The sequence below is a fragment of the Pararge aegeria genome, chromosome 4 (genome assembly GCF_905163445.1).
Source record: "Pararge aegeria chromosome 4, ilParAegt1.1, whole genome shotgun sequence".
Taxonomy (NCBI): domain Eukaryota; kingdom Metazoa; phylum Arthropoda; class Insecta; order Lepidoptera; family Nymphalidae; genus Pararge; species Pararge aegeria.
The window spans coordinates 10,019,735-10,040,973 of record NC_053183.1 but is presented as its reverse complement, the minus strand read 5'-3'; the positions used below and the strand labels follow the sequence as shown (position 1 = coordinate 10,040,973).

The window sequence follows — 21,239 nt, the reverse complement described above, 5'->3', positions numbered from 1 at the left end:
CTGACAGGGGATATAATTGACGTGTCCACCGGCTAAAGCATGGGAACATGGAAAAGGAGAAGTTTACACCCGTTTATTATTATTACACATATATTATTTGTATATTATTTGCACTTATATATTATGTATATTTTATATTTATATATTTCGTATATTTATTTAAACTATATATGGATTTGTATCTTTACATTTTGGTATTTATGTATCAACACTCTTGGCACTATCCCGTTCTCTTGCTGTAAGTCCTAAAAGGTTGCCTGTAAAAGATTGCTTGCAGCAATAAGGCCGCCGTTGCATGTCTACATTGTGTACTGTATACTCCTTACTGTTTCTTTTCCTGTATGTTATACGTGCAATAAAGTGTTTCTTCTTCATGTTCTTCTTGTGCGCCAATGCTCTGAGTGTAGAAAAAGCTGTGGGATAAGATACATTTTCATCCTTTCCCCGGGGAGATAATTGTCTCCTGCCCATGCTAGCGGTGCAGGTAGCGTTGTTATGTTCACTTATGTTCCAAGTTATGTACCTATTTATAGAATGGTACGTGACAGTAAAGAACATATATTTATAACATATCATAGTTTAGTAGTATCTAGTAGAGCTTTTTCTGACAGAGCTCGACCGGGGAGGTACTACCGCCATGCTTTGCCTGCCGCCAAGCGGCATTGCTTCGATCAGGCCTGAATGTCGTATTATTACAGGCATATAGGCTTAATACCTACGCCTCAGGTCAATGAACGCAGGGCAGCATTTTGCAGTAGGTACGTGCTCCTTAAAATTACAGCTTAAAATTATAAGAAGGCTATCAACCACCTGTATTCAGAGGATTCTCGATTACGTCGGTAACATTGCCAGAAGATATGGAGACAATCTTGAAAAGGTGGAAGGAAAGAGACCTCGTGGACCAGTGGCGTGCACTTCATACAAGCACAAAAGCACTGCATAGCCTTAAATGTTTGTCTGCCTCATCAAGGAATAGAATTTTTCCATTTCATGACATCTTCCTTCTATATGCATACCCTGGTCAAAAACCCTGTGCTCGCCACTGTTGTGGACGTAGCCCGATTCGTTGGTCGGATCAAATCCGCGCTGCTCTCGACACCAAAGTGCATATTGCTTTACACGTTGCTAAAAGCCGAGTCAAATGAAACAAAATCGTCCGAAAGGTTGTAAGTGGAAGGGGTCACGATCCTCAGCAATGAGGAACACGACGTAGAGAGAGAGAGACCTCCTTGCATGCCCTGCGTAGTATTGCTTTGCTTGTAGGCGATGGTTTCTAGCTAACTACCAGGTGAGCCATCTGCTTGGTCCGTCAGTTATTTCTATTAAAAAACACGACTTTATACCATATTATGTTATTAATTCAACTATAAATTAGTCCTGACTGAAATTTCACCTGCTAGTAAAAGATAATGCTGCAGTGAGATATTAACGTCCTAACCTGTCGCAGGTCTGGCAGGTTGCTATACGGCATCATCGTACTGGAACGCTAAATCACTTGGACACCCCTTGTACCTTTATGGCGATAGGGTAACTGGCGACGGTCGAAGTATCCAGACTCGAGAAAATTCATAAATTAAAAATTTCCCAATATCCCCCCCTACCGGGCATTGGACCCCATCGTTTCCACTGCATGTACGAGTATCTAACTAAGCACTTACTTATCTTTTATAAGTCGCATTTACCGCCCAAAGTCTTTGAGTTGGTTATGAAATAAATAAGTAATTAATTACTATTAAGCTGTTAGACCTGTGGTTGTTGTATATACCCCATAACGCTCCACATATCATAGCTGGTTACCACTCATCGACAAAAACGTGCCGCAAAGCGATTTAGCGTTTCGGTACGATGCATAGAAACCGACGAGTGTATGGATTTCATTTAATTGTTAATCCTCAAAAGATTACCGAAGTATACCAATTTGTGTCATACCTACTTGGGTAGAAAAAAATCCCCGGCCATTGCAGATAACCGACGATTTCATATCACCCGCACCGATAGGTACTCTAGTGTTAACTGTGCATCGATGTTTTATAATTTTCCTCTTAGAACCTACCTAATAAATTGTAATTTTAAAATTATCATTTCGAGACAAAGCGCTGCACGAATTGGTAATCTGTTTATTATTATATATTATGATGACGACTCTAGATTACTAGGAACTTGTCTAGGAACAAGTACCTGTAGATATCCTCTTTTTCTATATTATAACTGATCTGCTGTCCGATTCACTTACTCTTCCAACAAGTTGCCAACTCGTCGCCTCGTACAGAGAAGGTACTACAAATAGTTAACAGTTGTAAACTTATAGCATGTTTCATATGGCGATAACAGGTGGCCGCCGCTTAGCTACTGTTGGTAAAGTTAGTGAATCGGACAGCTGCTCGGAAAGTTTTAGTTACTAATAGAGCCCCAATTTCATATTTACACGGCCTTGCAAGTCCGAAACGTCGACCCGAGCCGAGGTCCCAGTCTTTGCAGAAGGCCCCTTAGACTTTCGCGCTCGCCCCACCTCCCCGCCGACGCTGCTGCAACCCTGATGATAGTTATTAGCTACTGTCCTTCCGTTAAAGAAAAAAAGAAAAGACTTATGCCCGGAGCCCTAAATAAGGTATGGTTATGCCACTGCTAATAAACATCTACCTCCAAAGCAAGTCTCAGTTTTGAAAAGGTACCTACGTAAAATGTAGTACCTATGAGACGAGTAACGTGAAAGCGAAAAAGTTGAGACCCAAATTGTTGCGGAGTTCTTTAATATGCCGTTTTAGAATTCGTTACGCGAATAACTGCAATGCGTTCGCTTTTAATTATTTATTTCAATCTCATTTTTCAGTAGTGTCGAATGTGCACACAAACATGCGTTATTTTTCATGGGAAAACGAACGGTTCTTTTTTTGAAACAAATTAACTTTGGCAACAGCTAGTTTTTATACCTATCACACTTTTCTCAAGCCTTTAGGAAAGGGATAGGAAAATATTACGATAGATAACCCTTCTGAAGAGTAATTTAAGTTTTGAAGTTTTAAATAAATAAAAGTAAAGTTTTAAATGATGCATCTAATAATTGTAACTACTAAAATACTTATCGCCTGATAGTTCGATATTCATGACCTGTGTCAGTGGAACACAGGCATTCACTTAGAGAAGTAGAAAGTGTGCAATGTTCACATGATTGATCTATTGTTAACTCTTATCATTTAACGCAGATTGCATGCGACCTCAATATCTTCTTTGGCTACCCGCGGAGCAATTGTGATTTTAAGAACGTTTTAAAAAGTAATAAACAAGAATTCTCCCCTGGTGCAGTGGTTAGAGCTGTAGTTTAAGAATTGATGCCCCGGGTTCAATCCCCGGCAGAGGCAATTTGGGAATTTATAATTTCAGAATTTTACCTGGTCTGTTCTGGTAGGCGTCTTCGGCCGTGGTTAGTTACCACTAAGACTATTAGCCCTAGCCCGCTACCATTTCAGAATACATCATCACTTACCAGGAGAGCAGAAAAGAGCTTACGTGGAATAAAAGAAGAGAAACTACTATCATCGCTTAAAGCAGTAGATATTACTATAACATCGTATGTTTTGACTATTGGACCTGAGAGTTGATCGCGTTTAAGAGCCATAGGACCAATCTGCTTGGTTATGTCCGACCTGATGCTAAACGGAGAACTATCGCTTATAAACAGACCAACAGGGCTGACTTCGCGGAGTATACAAAGAAAGAAAGAAAGAAAGAAAATACATTTATTCATGCGGCGTAGGTATTACGCCTTCTGCGCCTGTAATTACACCGACAGATACGCCCCTAAGGCCGGAATATAAAAACGCTGCTTGACGGCACAAAACATCGCGGTATTACTTTCCCAGGCGAGCTCTGTCACAAAAAGCTCCTACTACTAAAAACCCATGGACGAACTATTGCTGGACATAGTGATTTCATAGGATTTTCCAAATTCCACGCCTGTGGCCAGCGGCAGCGGCACCTAGTACTGGGTCTTCTTGCATTCCAGCACTATGGAACCAACGTCCTATGGCCAGTGGCGTGCATAGAGGGTATGCAGATTATATAAAATGAAGGAAAACTCCTGTACAACTTATAAAAACTTAAGGGTCGGCTTTTTATAAGTCTTACAATGTTTATCCTTAAGTTTTTCATAACTCGTACCAGAGATTTTTTTCATTTTATATTATCTGTCCGCTTAAGGGTATCTCAGTGGTGTACACATACAGGGTATGCATAGGGATGCATACCCTGTATGTGTACACCACTGCCTATGGCTCTCGGAGCTTTATAATGGTTCCATAATTTATTGGTGGTGACGGCAGATCAGAATACAGTTGTCACCATCCCTTCTGTGTCCGCGGGTTTCTTACGAGGCGACTCAGGGAATATGACGGAAAAATGGTAGCCGCATTATCTGTGCTACAACCATTACTGGGCACGCAGGTGAACCAACAGCGTTCACCTGGGTGCCCAGTATTATTATTATTATATTAAACCTTTTCAAGGTTCAACGTCGGCCAGACAAACAATTAATTAATTTCCGAATGTCGCGCCGCCGGTTTGGCCTTTGATTTTACAATTCAAAGGTTATGAGTCAACAAGAAAACACATTTTGATGGAATCTTCATGTTATATTTCAATAAAAATAAAATAAAATACCAAGTACAACTAAGAAAAGTAAAATAATAATTAAAAGTATGCAAGTAAATCAAAACAAATAGACGTTTCATAGACAAGACCTCTTAAACACATATTATTTATAATTCACAATAGTTAGGCGCATTTTAAAGCTAAGAATAGTACTTTAACTTATTATGCTTTGTTCCTTTAAGGCACTATTATTATTAACAAATATTATTTTATCGAAGTCGTTACAAAAAATGTTTAGGTATAAATTGTACTTATTGAGGAATGTTAACATGTTTTAACTACATTCTGTGTTGACTCGTAACATTCCATGGTATGTAAAAGAAACCCTGACACGTTAAATAATAAAGAACAGTTATTGCAATACATGTAAAATGAACGCAATATTTACGTTTAATATTTATAGTTTTATTGTTAAAATAGTTTCAACTATTAACGCCGATAATTCGTAAATATCCCATTTGCAACTATTGTTTTGGCAGTTTTCCAACTTCATACAAATAAGCAGCGAACAGTTTGATCTGAAAACGAAAAGAAATTAATAAAATAATGTGTGTATTAAGTTTTAACTCACAAAAACTGTATTTAGTGAGTACAAGGCATTAAGGACGTTTATGTCCGTTTTCACTAAACCTAGGGAACTATCAGCCTGTTGATTTAGGTGATTCCTAGAGAAAAAGCCTTTCACTAACTTTTATTTAATGATGGCCGTTAGGCGCCTACTAAAGTTACGACAGCAAATCGGCGGGTCGTAAAAATCAGGGGACTCTTAAATTAACACTTGACTTAAAAATATAAATTCGTTTTTTTTTAAATAATTAAATCGGAATATGGATAGGAATCTTCTTTCTTTAGGCGTTACTTATAAAAACGAGCATTAGCCTCAATGCCCTGACATACGTGGGTATACCATGAAAAATCGACAACATTAAAACAATCTTCCCTTTTGCCTCTAAGAACCTGCTCTGAGGTTCTTGTACCAGTCGGAGCATATTTAATGAAGAAATTTAGTCCAATCATAACATATCATATAGTTGTCGAGGAGTTGGACTGTTCGAAGAAAATCTTTCAGTAACTCAGACACTCGTCATTATCTCAACCGATGCTCGTCCACTGCTGGACAAAGACCGTTTATAGGGTTTTCCAGAATATGGTCATAATCCGCTTGTGTCTTAGCGGCTCTCTACGTGTAGCACTTAAGTTGGGGATTTACCATAACTTCAGTTGCGTGGTTGTCACTCTAGCATCTTGGGAGCTACTCTTTAAACGCCTATCATCTTTCACAAAATCCATCCATTCAGGCGTGCAGGTTTCCTCACGACGATTTCCTTCATATTTGAAACAAGTGATATTAAAAAGTTTTCGGTCTGTGTACTTCAGAAACTTTGAGGTACGTTCCAGGATCCGAAATCGGTTCCTACGAAGAAGAGTCCGATTTCCTACACACAAGGCTATCACCGTAAAGTCCAGTACATGAATGGAAATAACCATTACGTAAGTAGAAATAATATAGATTCCATATAATATGTAATCCGTACACTTACCCCCTCGATATAGTTGCGCACGTTGAGCTTCTCGTTCTGAGAGTGAGCCATATCGTCTCCGGCGCCCATCGGTAACAGCAGAACATTACGCCCGCTGGCCTCTTGCAGGGTGATCGTTACGGGAATCGAACCGCCTTCGCGAGACATGTCCGGGTCAGTCTGTATAAAAACAAGTCAATATTTTATTCATTACTAGTGGCCCGCTACTAGCGATTCAATACAAAAGGGGGGCAGTTTGGAGTGATTAGAGCAACAATTCCGTAGGACCTACATTATCGCGCTACCTACATCTATATCGAATGATTTAACCAGCTTTTGCAATGCAATACAAAAGGGGGGCAGTTTGGAGTGATTAGAGCAACAATTCCGTAGGACCTACATTATCGCGCTACCTACATCTATATCGAATGATTTAACCAGCTTTTGCAATGTAATTACATTGGATAGAAGCAGGCGTTACTTTGCGGAAATCCATAATATATTATGAAAATTAAGCCTAATTTGCTCTAATCTGCGAACAGCAGGAGAGTCTGTATGGTGTTATTTATAATTACTTCAATCCGTATACTCCACACCAAACAGATCCTCGGCAATGTACCCTCTACGCACGTTTCGCTCCGAAACCGGAGAATCCTCAGGAGATGTTGACTTTACAATGAATAATTGTTAAGAGGCGAATAGGAAGTAACTCAGATATTTTTCTGATGGAAGTAACGCTTACGTCAGACAACTGTGTAGTTTCCGCAATTTAAAAATAATAATTTGGATTGGTCGTAAGTATATGTCATATTCTCCACGCTTCTTCATTTATGCGCCAGCTAGTGGCAAATATCATAACCTCTAAATACACTTGTTTATTTATTGCTTTTGTAATAAATTTATTTATTATTTATTAATAAATTTTCTGACGGTTGCGACATTCTATAATATTCAATGACAAGGTTATATTGACATGTGCTGATCTAACCTTCAATTTTCTACTCTCAATTATTCTATTTCACAAATGAAAATATTTATAAAATGTGAAAGTGATATCAATAAATAAAAACTTTACTTTTACTTCAATAAATAATAATACAAATTTTCGCAACTGTAGGAGATAAAAACAAACGTACATACTGAAAAGTTGTATAGTAAACAAATGTCTACAATTACACCTTCAGCGTCCCAGAACAGACGCATTACTTATTTTGTAATACAGACTCAATAATACCTGGTAAATGAGCTTTGTGGCCCTGGCGGCGGCCTGATAATGAGGGTGGTCAGGATCTTCAGTCCAGGCACGTCCGCTTTGCGCTGAGATGCTCATCTTGTTAGGAGATCCACGCTCAGCCCACTGAACGAAAAATTAAAGCAAACTACAATCCCTACTAATATTATAAATGTGAATGTAAGTTTGTTTGTTACGCTTTCACGCAAAAACTACTGAACCGATCTTCATTCTTCTATTTTTTATACATATTGTTGGAGGTATTAGAAATAATATAGTATACTTTCAATAAAAAAAAAATTACGTAAGATAAAAAAAATGTTTATGAAAAAATCTCAAAATCTCAAATATGACTACAGGTGTGACTATGTAGCAGAACGCTGCCTCCCAAAATTACGCGGGCGAAGCCGCAGGGCACATCTAGTAAACTATAAATTTAATGAGACTCATCACACTCTAGGACACTCAAAAGAAAAAATCGTGAGAAAACCTGCATGCCTGAGAGTTCTCAATTACGTTCTCAAGCGTATGAAATATGACCTAAACCCTTCTCGTTCAGAGAGGAGACCTGGGTCCTTTAGAGGGTCGCTTATTTATCATAAGCGACCTGATAATAATGATGACATTAAAAGTCCCTTAGTACGTACCTTTGCATTAATGTAGTCAAACACTAATTTTTCGACCTCTTCTGGCTCCTGGTTTGGCACTATGCGGATAGAGAATTTACCGACCACTTTTCCGGGAATAACAGTCTTCGCTCCCGTTTGAAAGTGGGCACCTTTAATTAAAGAAAATTGATTATTGTTGGTTATTTTATATGTGTCAAAAGATTATGGGCCTCACTTAAATACTATTAATCTTTATCATCTGCCTGCGCCTGTTCGCACCATTCGGGGTCGGTTCTTCTTGTCAGTTTCCTCCATTCTAGGCGGTTTATGTTATTTTGCTTCAGACCATTTTGGACCGTTGTTAACGAGGGGCAGTGGTTTTTTCACCCACGATTCGTTATCGGTATTCCAGGGCTATTCGTACCATGTGGTCTACGCGTCGTCTGATAGCATGGCCGCCCAATAGTTATTTTTGTAATTTATTAACGATGGGGGTGATTTTACCTCTACCCATCATTCATCATCTCGTTTGGAAAATTACATCAGTGTGGATGTAATGTTCCAAAAGTATAATCTATGAGCATATTAGAATAAATATCAACCTTAGACTTACAACTTTTTCGATGTCGTAATTCTAATGCAGTTAAACGCAGTTCGTATGTGTGGGTTAATTTTATAGTAACAATTTGTTTCTCTTGTTGTTATGTAATTACGACAGTACTCAGTAATATTTCATTGAGTATTACACAGTCATGTCATGAAATGAAAAAACTGACGTCATATGACATCAAGAAAAATGAATTCAGCGAATGTAACAGAAAAAGGCCTCATTGTGAGGGCTCCTAAAAAATATAATAGAAAATTTTTCCAATGAAACGTTCGTTAATGATTTTTTTTTGAGCATACTTGTCTGGTTTCAGAAAGTTATTTTATCTTCTTTACAACAATATCCATAAGATTATGTTTAATTCTCTAAGAGAAAACAATTTTTACTTCGTTTAGTGAAAACTTGGCAATGCCTATGGATATAATGAAAAGGAATAAATAACAAGTTGTTGGTTTAAAGATTGAGATCAATTTATTTGACCTACTCTATTTTCTAGGCGGTCTTACTTCAAGGCGCTGAATGCTGCTAAATGAGATTGAAAGAACTGAAACTATTAATAATTTAAGTAGTTCTTCACAGCGAAACATAGATATGTTATTCTTGACCATATTTCTGACTCACAGGTTTAAGTAAAATTTTATTCATAGAAAAAATTACAAGTTAAATGTTACGATAATTTCAATGTACCTACTTTATGTACTACACATAGTTAGACATAACCGAGTATTTTGGCCATTTAAATTATTCTTAATTAGTAATTTATACTAGAGATATTTGTAAGTGTCAGTCAAGAACACATAATAAAAAAAAACGTGTGTGTCCACGCGTTAGAAATTATATTTCTTTGGAGATAAAAATCTTTCAAAATTTTTATCTTTCGCCTTATTCTAGGTAGCCTTGGTAGTTTTGGTAGAAAAAAGACAATTACAATAGAAAAAGGTATTACATTACGGTGCAGTTTACTACACAAAATTGCAAATTCATTCAAGGGCAATTGTATCTTTGTGATTCCCTCAATAAGTTCAATGTTTATATAAACCGTGAGCTCACAGAAAAATCCTATTATAATATTAAGGATTACTTAAACGATAAAAAAGCTTGGGTGTGAATTGATCTAACTTCATAGCTTAATATAAATTAACTGTGAGATGGTGATAACAAAAAAAAATTACCCGGCTAAGTTTGTAGTGGGCTCTTCTTAAACCAGGGCGCGTTTGGAACCCTCGTAGCTTTAGATTTAAGTTGGCGAACGAAGTTATCACCATCCCCAGTGGCGTGCATAGAGGGTATGCACAGGGTATGCAGATGATATAAACTATAGAAAATCTCCAGTAAGAGTTATTAATAACTTATGGATAGGCATTGCAAGAGTTAAAGAAAGCTTTCCCTTGAGTATTTATAACTCGTACGGGAGTTTTTCTTCATTTTATATCATCTGCATACCCCGTGCATACCCTCTATGCACGCCACTGACCATCCCCTTACAATTATGTAAACAAATATGTATGAACGCTTCATAAGTGCCTGTGAAAGGCCTACATGAATACATGATTTTGAATTTGAATTTGGTATATACTGAAAGTTTTATTATAACGCATTATCAAGTTAAGTAAAGTTTATTTAAATGTCACAAATAAATACATATCGTGAATACAGTTGTCATTTCTCACGCAAACATATGTAGATGTCCTCACTTTTACTTTGTTTGATAACTTTTTTTGAAAAAACATTACACCAAAATTATACATATCCGATCCGACAATATTTTCTTACCTTCAATGCCATGGAGGGACAGACTCGGATACCTCCAGCGGTGCATTAACAGTTGCTCCTTAACTGCATTGTGAGGTAGCTTATAGGCGTCTATCGATTTTCTGAAAGATAGTTTTAATCATTAACCATCAAACAAGTCTTAGGCTTTCTAGTCTAGTTAAAGCTTCTTCTTGGACTACAACGGTTTTACGGTTTCATCAGGCGTGGTGTAAAAAAAATTTGACGTATTCACAATTTTCGTTTCAAGATTATTTTCTTAAATATTCATCTCAATATTTAAAATGAGAAACATTAAAATAAAACGGTTAGCAACTGTCGGAAAAGTGATTGAATAGGAGGGCGGGCAGAGCCGAGCCAATAGTTGCTCATTTTTTTATTCCTATATTGGATTAGACCTTGACTGCAATGGCACATAGTAGCGGGCTAACCTGTTTGGAAATCGCAGTTATATAAAGCCCATAGATCTAATCGGTTACCACCACGGCCGAAACCCTATCAATATCCGAATTGCCGATCCGATATACTACTTCTATCAACCGAATCAAGGAATATTGATCTCGGGACCTCATACTTGACTACATTGGTGTGCCTGGGTCTAAATTTTATAAGAACCATGTTCCATCAAACAAATAAATGGACGTTCATTTATTAAAATGCAAAACAGATACCAAACGACAGATTATATCTAACAATCGGAATTATTGAACAAATGATATATGGATGGAGAATTAAGATAATATTTTTTATCTCAATATCAGTTTTGCTGCGTTTCGAATCATTTGATAATATATTATCATATTTGTTAACTAGCAATTTAGTACAAAAATAACTATCTGAAAATTTGATTATGTGATAACTTGATATCTAAGTATTCGCAGCAACCAAAGAGTATAATCTCATGTTAGAAGATATTACAAAAGTAACATACCTGTATGCCTCAGGGTCAAAATCAATTGTATGGTAAAGTTCCTTTTCAGTCTCTAGCAACGGAGCAACCGACTTATATATATCTGTTATGAGAATCTTGCCGTCTTTGTCGATCAGAGTATTCATAAGGTATATTAAATCTGACATTGCTGTAAATTAAACGTTTCATGGTAGTTAAACTTTTTGCAGTACCGCCATACTACGGTCATCAAATAACGTAATATCGCCTTTTTAATTATAAATGGGTCTCGTACGTAGAAAAACATAGACTGTAATGGATAATGAAAAATTTATACCGTCAGACTCCAGTTTTAATAGATTATGTAAGTAGTAAATCATAAGCCATTATGACATGATTTAAGTTGCAACACCGTTATTAATAAAAAAGTGCAAAGTTTCTTAAACATAGCATCACAACAATGCATAGACACATCTATTTGACTATACGATATCGAACACCGCTCTATAGAAAAAGCAATCTTATTTTTTTGACAATATAACGTCTGCTATACGGTGGCACCGCTATCTAGGAACAAGCTGAAGAAGACTTTAAGGGTACCCGAACAGAAGCTAGATTCGTCTACGCTCTGACATTTTATGATAAACAAGCTGAGTTCAGTGTGTTGTTTGACGGCCGACTGGCGCAGTGGGCAGCGACCCTGGTTTCTGAGTCCTAGGCCGTGGGTTCGATTCCCACAACTGAAAAATGTTTGTGTAATGAACATGATTGTTTTTCAGTGTCTGGGTGTTTATCTGTATATTATAAGTATTTATGTGTATCATATTCATAAAAATATTCATCAGCTATCTTGGTACCTATAACTCAAGCTACGCTTACTTTGGGGCTAGATGGCGATCGATGTGCGTAATGCCGTAGTATATTTATTTATTTATGATTATAATTTATTATAATATTCTTGACAAAAATTAAATTTAACATAAATACAAATTTAACTATACTTTTTTTCTGACTCACACCAAATAAATTTAATATTATATAAAATTAAAAAAAACAATTTAATATAATTTCAACCATATTGCAATGCCTCAAGGGGCGTAATGTTCATATGCCTATCTATAATCTACTACTCAATAATGTTTACAGTTTTATAAATGAATTGAATTGTACTTTTTATCCGATTTTAGACAACTACATTCTCAGCGAGTAACAGGCATTATTTTCAGATATTTTTAATCAAGAACAGGAGAAGATATATAGATAACTTAACCTTGCACTTTACAACATGTTATTCCATCAAATATCAAACCAGCGTCCTCTGGGAATACTACGGGACGTACGAACGAAGAAGTTCACCCACCTGCATTACTAAGCAGAGCATGCAAGGTGAAATGTCTCCCTGTTCCATCAACCTGAGGCGTCACCATCAACATTATCAACCCATTACCGGCCCACTACAGGACACGGGACTCCCGCAATGAGAAGAGTTTATAATATAATAAAAAATCAAACAATCTGGCAAGCGCCTTGTGCTCGACTTTCTCTGCGGTCACTCAGGTGCACCTCATGCACCTCAGTGACTGCATAGAAAGCCTCCCTAAGTTTACGTCTATGAGTAAGGTATCCGAGCGGTTCATATCCTATTATGTACGATTTTGCTACGACCCATAGCTACGAGAGTAAAACCGCCAGAATTATATAAATAATAATATTGTTATTTATAATAAATATAAGTAAGTTAATCAGGTAGTTAAAATTAAAATAAATATTGTTCATCAAAATGAATTTTGTTGCACAACAAATAAATAGAAGCGTTTAGTAAGTCCCGATTGAGAGAACAAATATAAATAATTGTGGTGATAAACAGTTGATAACCAGATAAAAACATCCTGCTCACTGACTCATACCTACTACTGTAAAATAATATAGTAACAGAAAGAAATTATTTTTAATATTTATAATGTTCCAGTCAACCTACATATAAAGAACAAATTATAACAGCATTTGACCTGAAACAGGTGTCAGTATTACTGTTGAACAATATAAATCATTGTTTGCATTTACTGATTGCAACTTGCATCATACATTTTATCAGTGTTCTGCTATTTCAAGCTTTGATTATATTATTTTAAATGATGATTATGACAGAACAAACCTTATTTATAAATAAGCTACAGTAACGTATCTTGCCCCATAAAAAAATAGAGACAAGAATATAAAAAAAGACTATCTCATATACCTTGCCTTTTATAGCAAGAGATAAAGAGTAGTAAAAGAGATTCAAAATAAAGGTATTGCGTGATCCGCGCCTGTGCGGTTGTTATTATATATGATAAGATATGATTCGATTTAGAGCATTGATTATATATTTTTATGAATATTTCGGTTTTTATATGAACAAACACAAAAAAGTAGAGAAGCATAACTAATTGTAATTTCTTGAAATCGCATTTATGCATGTGTGTTCGTGTGAACGTGGGTGTGTATAAGCAAAAATTGCTTTTATATTATCTAGAACATCTTGTCATTGTACTATCCTACCCCAGTTGAACTAAAACATAAAAAAAGCTGAAGTTATCTGGGGAAAAACGTGTAAAACAAATGTCTAGCCATATTCATGTGACAAACATTTAATTCAGTTACCTTCATACACAGTTCCACCAAAAACTCCACTGTGTAGATCCATTTTGGCACACTCAATTTCCAAAAAGTAATAGCTAATTCCTCTCAAGCCATATGTGATACAGGGTTTAGTGGTGCCCAGCCAGTAGTTATCAGAAATGCACACATAGTCTACTGTATCGAAGAAACCTTCGGGCTTTAATTTCTCCAATAGCAACTCATCAAGTCCTTGTGAGCTGGACTCCTCCATGCATTCAAATACAAACTTCAAATTTACTGGCAACTGTAGACAAACCAATAGGGTGATTTAAAACTCATTTTATAAACATGAAATAAATACAAGTATAGGCATGCAAACTGTAAATTCCTTCATAATATTACTCAAAAATTTCAAACAAACTTAGAAGAAAGAAATATAAAATAATAAGCTTCACTTCATTTCAATCCACTATCATAACCAAGAAATTCAAGGAAACCATCACAGAATCTGGAATCTGGAAACTCATACTCAGGTATCATTATGTCAAATGATATACAGTTTATATAATTTTAAACAGCCACTTTCCACATAGCCTGTGAAAAGTACACCAGTGATGTGAGTGATGATTGAATATGTTGAGCCTAAGATACACTAGCCCTATGAAATTGATCACAAACTAGAAGACCCACAAGATGTGCCACACAGCTTATGAGCTCCATTTTTTCTTATTTTATTTAATTCCACTACAAGTTAGCCCTACACTGCAATCCACACTGTTAGTACCTAGATCACATATTTAAGTAAGACCTGGAAGAACTGCACCAACCTTCTCCTGTAGCTTGCATATCCTTTAGCTGAATAGGTTTAAACTAACCTTCCTCTAGCAGCATAACCTTTTACCACTTAAACTGCATCATCACTTACCACCAGGTGAGATTGCAGTCAAGGGCTAGCCTGTAGTGAAATAAAAAAAAATCAATAGGTCACTTACCTCAGAACCAACATTTTTATAAGCATTTATAGCATGCAGCCAACCCAACACTGGTCCCTTGTCATCTGTTGATCCTCTTCCAAATAACTTTCCATCTCTCTCCACTAATTCGAAAGGCTCAGAATCCCATCCATCGGACTTCAGAGCTGGCTGGACATCTAAATGGCCATATATACAGATTGTGTTTTTTTTGGAATCCTGTGTAAAGCAAAACAATAATGAATTTTATATTTATTTTTACAATAGTAATGCAGCTACTCAGGATCTATTTATTTTTCTATCATAATTTATCAGTACTAAACTAGTAAGCCATAGTTTAAGAGAAAGGGCTTCACCCACCCATTACAAGGACTCTACAGGGCACGGGTCTTTTCTCAGAATGAGAAGGCTGTTGCGGTTGTGGTCTGCCACCAAGACCAAGTGCAATTGTGTACACTTCACACACTTTTGAGAGCATTGTGGGGAACTCTTAAGAATTTTTTTTTTTATTTATTTATTTATTTATTTAACTCTTTATTTGTACACCACAATGAAGTTAGGAAAATAAAAAAAACAAAAGAAATACAAAGACAGAAGTAGAATACAAAAGGAGGCCTTATCGCTAAGTAGCAATCTCTGCCAGGCAACCTTTGGATTAGGACAAGATGAGAGAGAGCGGACAGGTGGTGTAAAATTATTATAAACGTACATTCAAATAGCTAAATACAAATACATAAACAAAATTGCACAAATAAGAAAAATATAATAAATAAATATAAAATAATAAACTAATATATACTCAATCATACACATATATGAACATATAGATAATAAAAATAAACATAATCAAGGTATAATAAATGTCGTCATTATAGTGCAAGATAATATGCTTTCACCGCGTTTTTAAATGTTTCAAGCGATTTTGCCTCACGTATATTTAGTGGGAGCGCATTCCACAACTCAATAGCTTGCACTGTAAACGAGAGTTTATAGAACTTCGTCTTGTGAAAAGGCATGTGAAGTGTCAGCATACGACATGATCTTAAATCAGCAGGCAATCCTACAAAATCAAATTTTTCCTTCAAGTACGAAGGTGTTTTAGGATTAAATAACACACAGTACAGAAGTGAAAGGACATGCATATCTCGGCGACGGCGAATAGGGAGCCACTTGAGCTTTTGTCGAAATTCAGATACGTGGTCATACTTGCGTAGGCCAAATATGAACCGAATAGCAAGATTTTGGAGACGCTCAAGTTTGTTAAGCTGGTCCTCAGTCAAATTAAGATAGCTTGCGTCCGCATAGTCAAGAATAGATAGAAGGAGGGAATGTGCCAACATAACTTTAGTCGGGATTGGGAGAATAGATCTTAGGCGTCGCAGCGAGCCCATGGTGGCAAACATACGTCTACTCATTTCTTTTATATGTGTGGACCAAGACAAATCCTGATCTAAATATAAGCCAAGGTCTTTAACGGTAGCACAAAAAGGTATACCTACACCGTTATATAGAATAGGCCATAAGTTACGTCCATCAACTTTGGAAATCATTCCAGGGCTGCCAATGATGATTGATTTAGACTTCACAGGATTAACTTTTAGACCGTATTGCTTGCTCCACTCATAAATAACCCCAAGATCCAAATTTATAGCAGAGACAGCAGAACCAAGATTTTCAATGCTTGAGTGGCGATAAATTTGGATATCATCTGCATACATGTGGTAGAGAGAAGATATATTTTGAGTAATGGAATTGATGAATATAGCAAAGAGTAAGGGAGATAACACGCCACCCTGAGGTACCCCGGCCGTAACATCACACCAAGAAGACATAGACTCATCCAAGCGAATGCGTTGTCGACGACCATAGAGGTAACTCCGAAACCAGTCTATCACAGATGGAGATATGTTAATAGAGCACATCAGACTAAGCAAAATGTCATAGTCAACAGTATTGAAAGCGTTGCTAAAGTCAAGCAGAGTCAAAACTGTAACCTGCTTATTATCCATCGCCAGCCGAATGTCATCGGTCACTTTAACTAATGCTGTAACCGTACTATGACCAAGACGAAATCCCGATTGCAAAGGATTGAGAAGGGAATGTTTATTAAGAAATAGATTCAGTTGCTGGAAAACTAGTTTTTCAAGAACTTTTGACAAAAAGGGTAGAATAGATATAGGTCTAAAATCCGAAAAAGATTCGGGGGTTGTCTTTTTAGGAAGAGGAATAATCTGTGCATTTTTCCATGCATCAGGAAATTTACTACAGTGGATTGAATAATTAAAGATATGAGTTAGAATGGGAGAAATAACATCAAGAATAGGAATGATCATATTACGGCTTATGCAATCAGTACCGACAGCATTCGAGGCGATGGACATAATGCTCTTCTTAACATCACATTCAGTGAAAGATTTGAAGTTAAAGGCAGGAAAGTCTGGAGTTGAGGCAGAAGAAAGAAGTCTAAGAGTATTTTCCTTATCGACACTATCGATTGTATCGGAAGTAGAGAAATGTTTATTCAGGAGATCAATATCGAAATTAATAGAAGTATGACTGGATAACTTACCAACTCCAAGCGACTCAAGAAATTTCCATGTTTTAATGGTATCACCATTTTCAACTGACTTATGAATGTGGCGTCGTTGAGCATCTCTACACATGGTATTGCAGCGGTTCCGTAATTTATGATATTTTTCACGGTTGTCTTCCGAGTCTTTCACTTTATATTTATATCTAGCCGCATTCTTTTTATTCATTACGACTTTTATCTCATCCGACAACCATGGCGCTGGCAGATGCTTAATCTTTATCGGTCGTATAGGAGCATGTGCATCATAAAGCTGCGTTAGCAAAGTATTAAATACCTCAACCTTACGATCAATCGAGTCGACATCTGTGATAGCAGTCCAATCAAGAAGACTGGCATCATCACAAAGGCGACTCTTGTCAATCCCACCAAAGTTACGCTGGAGAATTATTTTAGATTTAGCTTTAGGAGGACGTATTTTATAGCAAAGAAAAATTAAATCATGATATGAAAATGCATCAGCAGGACATTGACCGTGCTTGAAGACAAAATCCGGAGAAGAGACCATAATAAGGTCAAGAAAAGAGGGAGTACAGCCAGGAGAGTAATGCGTAGCAGCAAGGGGCAAGACAGTCAAACTACAGGATTCCACTACAGTCATTAACTTTTTGCTACGATAGTCATCCTTGAGTAGGCATGTGTTAAAGTCTCCCATAATAATAGAATGGCTGTACAAGGGGACTTCTTTTTCTAATACTGTTTCAAAAGAATGAAAGTAGTTAGAGACAGAGGGTGGGCAATAAAATACACCAAGAAGGATTTTTGTGTGGGATAAAAGAACTTCCACAAGCAAGTGCTCAGCCGCATCGGGTAGAGGAGGTTGTGAAGACGAACTAACGATAGAGAAAGGAATGTAAGATCTTAAATAGATCGCTACTCCACCACCTCCCTTACCAACACGGTCATTTCGGATAAGACGAAACCCTAGCAGTGAATAGGATGTTGAGGGTAAACTAGTCTTAAGCCAAGACTCAGATACTAGGATAGCGTGTAAGTTACGGGAATCAAAAGACGCAAGCATATCAGGATAATGAGCCGGAATGCTTTGGGCGTTAATATGGATAACATTAAAGGTTTTCAGACAATCTGAGAAATTAGAATTAAGTGTAACATCAAGAGGATGAAGTGATGTACTGTGGAAACTATCATCACTGGATGACATAGACAGAAAAATATCAGTATCTATACTATCTATACTATTTGACGACATAATATTGTAATATTTTATGATAATATATAATAAATAAAAGAATTCAAAAAAAATAAAAAATAATATAAAAAAAAAAAAATATATATAAAATTAATAACTTTTTAATAATAAATTTTTTTTGTTACAAATCTGCAATCAGTCGCAAGACTATAATCATATGTGCTGGGTGAGTTATTGGCATTTACAGACGAGGGAACCATCGCTCAACCGTCCGTCAATTGTCTAGCACATCAGCTTGTTTTAGGTGTTTCATATGTGGAGCTACTAATGGTGAGCTAGCAAGACGGTTGGGGTGTTTAGCTAGGCGTTCTTTGTGTTTTTTACAGAACCTGCCATTTCGAGATACTCATGAATCTCGTTGTTGCGTGCGAACTCTGAAGAAAATGACATTGAAATCATTAAAATTAAAATGCACATAACTCTGAAAAGTTAAAGGTGCATGCTGAGGTTTGATCTTGGTCCCCAAAAATCACTGCCTCTTTTAATATCTTCAATCAAAACTTACGAAAATGACTAATCAGTACTAAAATGGTCCAATAAACATGGACTCTTATTTGGCAAAAAAGATCTAAGAATAAAATAAACCACTCAATAGGCAGGTATTTTATTTTAATTTGCTATAATAACCTAAGTTTAACAACACTGACTTTCAGTGAATTGTGTTTCTCTGATAAGTCTTAGTAAAATATATAAAATCTCTAATGTTCTGCAACATTAAATTAAAATGCATTCTAATAACTTACATTTCCCAAGGCACCGACAAGAACAGGGGGTAGTTTCACTTGTTTACCCTCAAGTGTTTGAAAGCCAATATCCCTAAGCTCCGTTGACGCGCCAACCTCTTTCAATTTCTCCTTCATCCACTCTACCATACGGACACAGTCATCGCGATGTTTAGCGTCACTCGAAACCGACGGAATTGCAACTGCTTCTTTTAGAAGATTTTTATAAGATTCTACATTCTGATCGACGTACTGAAATATCTGAGGCAATACCCTCTCAGCTGCCATTTTCTTCGGCTCTGCTTTGTGACTAACTGAGTATGAATAACAAAAGGGGCGGAATTTATTATTTGATGACGAGGCTAATACCGGCAATCTACAACCGTATAAAACTCGTCGTAATGTTCTTGTTTTACTCAAAGGCGACATTTCAATTATAATTCCAGCTGACAGTGACAGTGACACTGACAAAGACATCCGTATTTTTTAATACCTTGAGCCTTAATATATCGGTACTTGTCTTTTTAAAGACTCGATACAAAGATAAAATAAAAGAAACAGAGGGCTGATGTAACACTGCGCGGTGCAAATTGATGTATTGGTTCTTGGTATTCTTGATTCTTCAATGACAATAACCCAAGTGTTTTGCAATGTGTGTGTATCCTCTGTGTCCACCGACGTAATGCAGATAAGGACTCTTGTTTTTAGGAAGCTGCAATATAGTCTTAACTGATAAATCCTTATTTTTCTATCTATATCTTATTCATCTAGAATCTTTTACCCCCGCGTTTGTTATCTGACTACATCTGATTAATAATTATAATAATTTATTCTACTACTACTATTACCTGACGAAGATAGCAACTAAAATTCAAATCAATAATTTGAATAACACAGGGTCACAGAAAGGCGACATATCTTTACTAGTAACACATTCAGACCTTAAAAATATCTCGACAAAAAAATTAGATATATAATTTGACCGGCTTTTACCAGAGCCCTGGTACGAGGATGCGAAGCTAAACTGTGTAACTATAATTCTTCCAAAGTTGTGTTAACAACCAAAAAGATAAGTGCGGTGTTATGAATAATTTATTAGTTCTAGTTAGGTTTTACGTTTTTAAATTTTAATTCCTTACTCTAGTGGTAGTAGCAGAGCTTTTCTTGACAGAGCTCGTCCGGGGGAATACTACCGCCTATACTTATATCTATCTGTCTATATCTGCAGTCGAAAGGTGTAATACCGACTTGGAGCTTTGGTTTTGGTATAATCGAAAGATGGTGATATTCCTATCATGATACTAATCCTTATCCAAATAAATTATTTTATAACGAAAAATGCCGCGAGCCGCCCAGCCGCTTACTGTTGCTATATTTATTTTAATTTCAACGGACAGTGTTAACGAAAGAACCGGTGACCCAAGTTAGGTCAGCGGCTCAGCATCTTTATCTAACGATGGCGAGACACGTTCTCCGATATATACAATGGTATTTTTTTTCATTGGACTCAGTAGTTGGTACTGCAATCGAGTTTTAAGTGTATTTCAGATTAACCGGTAATAACCGATTTGGTGCAGACGTAGATGCGCGGGTCAGCTAGTAAATAAATAAATTAAGGCGCCACACCCACTACAGGTGTAACTTATTCATCGAAAACGCGTCAATCAATATTAGACAAAAACAAAGTGGAAATCTAAAGGGCTCACGTACTGTAATCTCATAAAGCATATTATTTTTAAAAGAAAATTTATTTGACCTTAACGCGTAAAAAGTGTGGTGTCTGAGTTCAGTTGAACGTATGCTAGATGAAGCCAAGCAAAGGGGAACCCCTGTGCCATGCGCGATACTCATAAACGATAAAACAGATTTCGAG

General features: G+C 36.6%; 1 protein-coding gene across 1 annotated transcript; it reads right to left on the bottom strand.

The window, feature by feature from the left end:
* Positions 1-4,641: 4,641 nt before the first annotated feature.
* Positions 4,642-19,809, bottom strand: LOC120637873 (cytosolic non-specific dipeptidase). The gene is made up of 9 exons (XM_039909918.1): positions 19,388-19,809; positions 14,866-15,063; positions 13,916-14,177; positions 11,315-11,462; positions 10,387-10,487; positions 8,046-8,176; positions 7,402-7,524; positions 6,189-6,347; positions 4,642-5,165 (listed from the first exon to the last, which is right to left on the bottom strand). The coding sequence occupies exons 1-9, from the start codon at positions 19,793-19,795 to the stop codon at positions 5,112-5,114; spliced, it is 1,584 nt and encodes a 527-aa protein (XP_039765852.1). The 5' UTR covers positions 19,796-19,809; the 3' UTR covers positions 4,642-5,111.
* Positions 19,810-21,239: the final 1,430 nt, after the last annotated feature.

What these genes read in the sequence shown, in the direction of transcription:
- LOC120637873 (XM_039909918.1), bottom strand. Translation starts at nt 19,795, where the DNA reads ATGTCGCCTTTGAGTAAAACAAGAACATTACGACGAGTTTTATACGGT. An exon ending in TGGTGGAACTGTGTATGAAG is followed by an intron (nt 11,463 to 13,915) that starts GTAACTGAATTA and finishes TTTAATTTACAG; the next exon opens with CAATGTCAGATTTAATATAC. An exon ending in GTCCCTCCATGGCATTGAAG is followed by an intron (nt 8,177 to 10,386) that starts GTAAGAAAATAT and finishes CTTTAATTAAAG; the next exon opens with GTGCCCACTTTCAAACGGGA.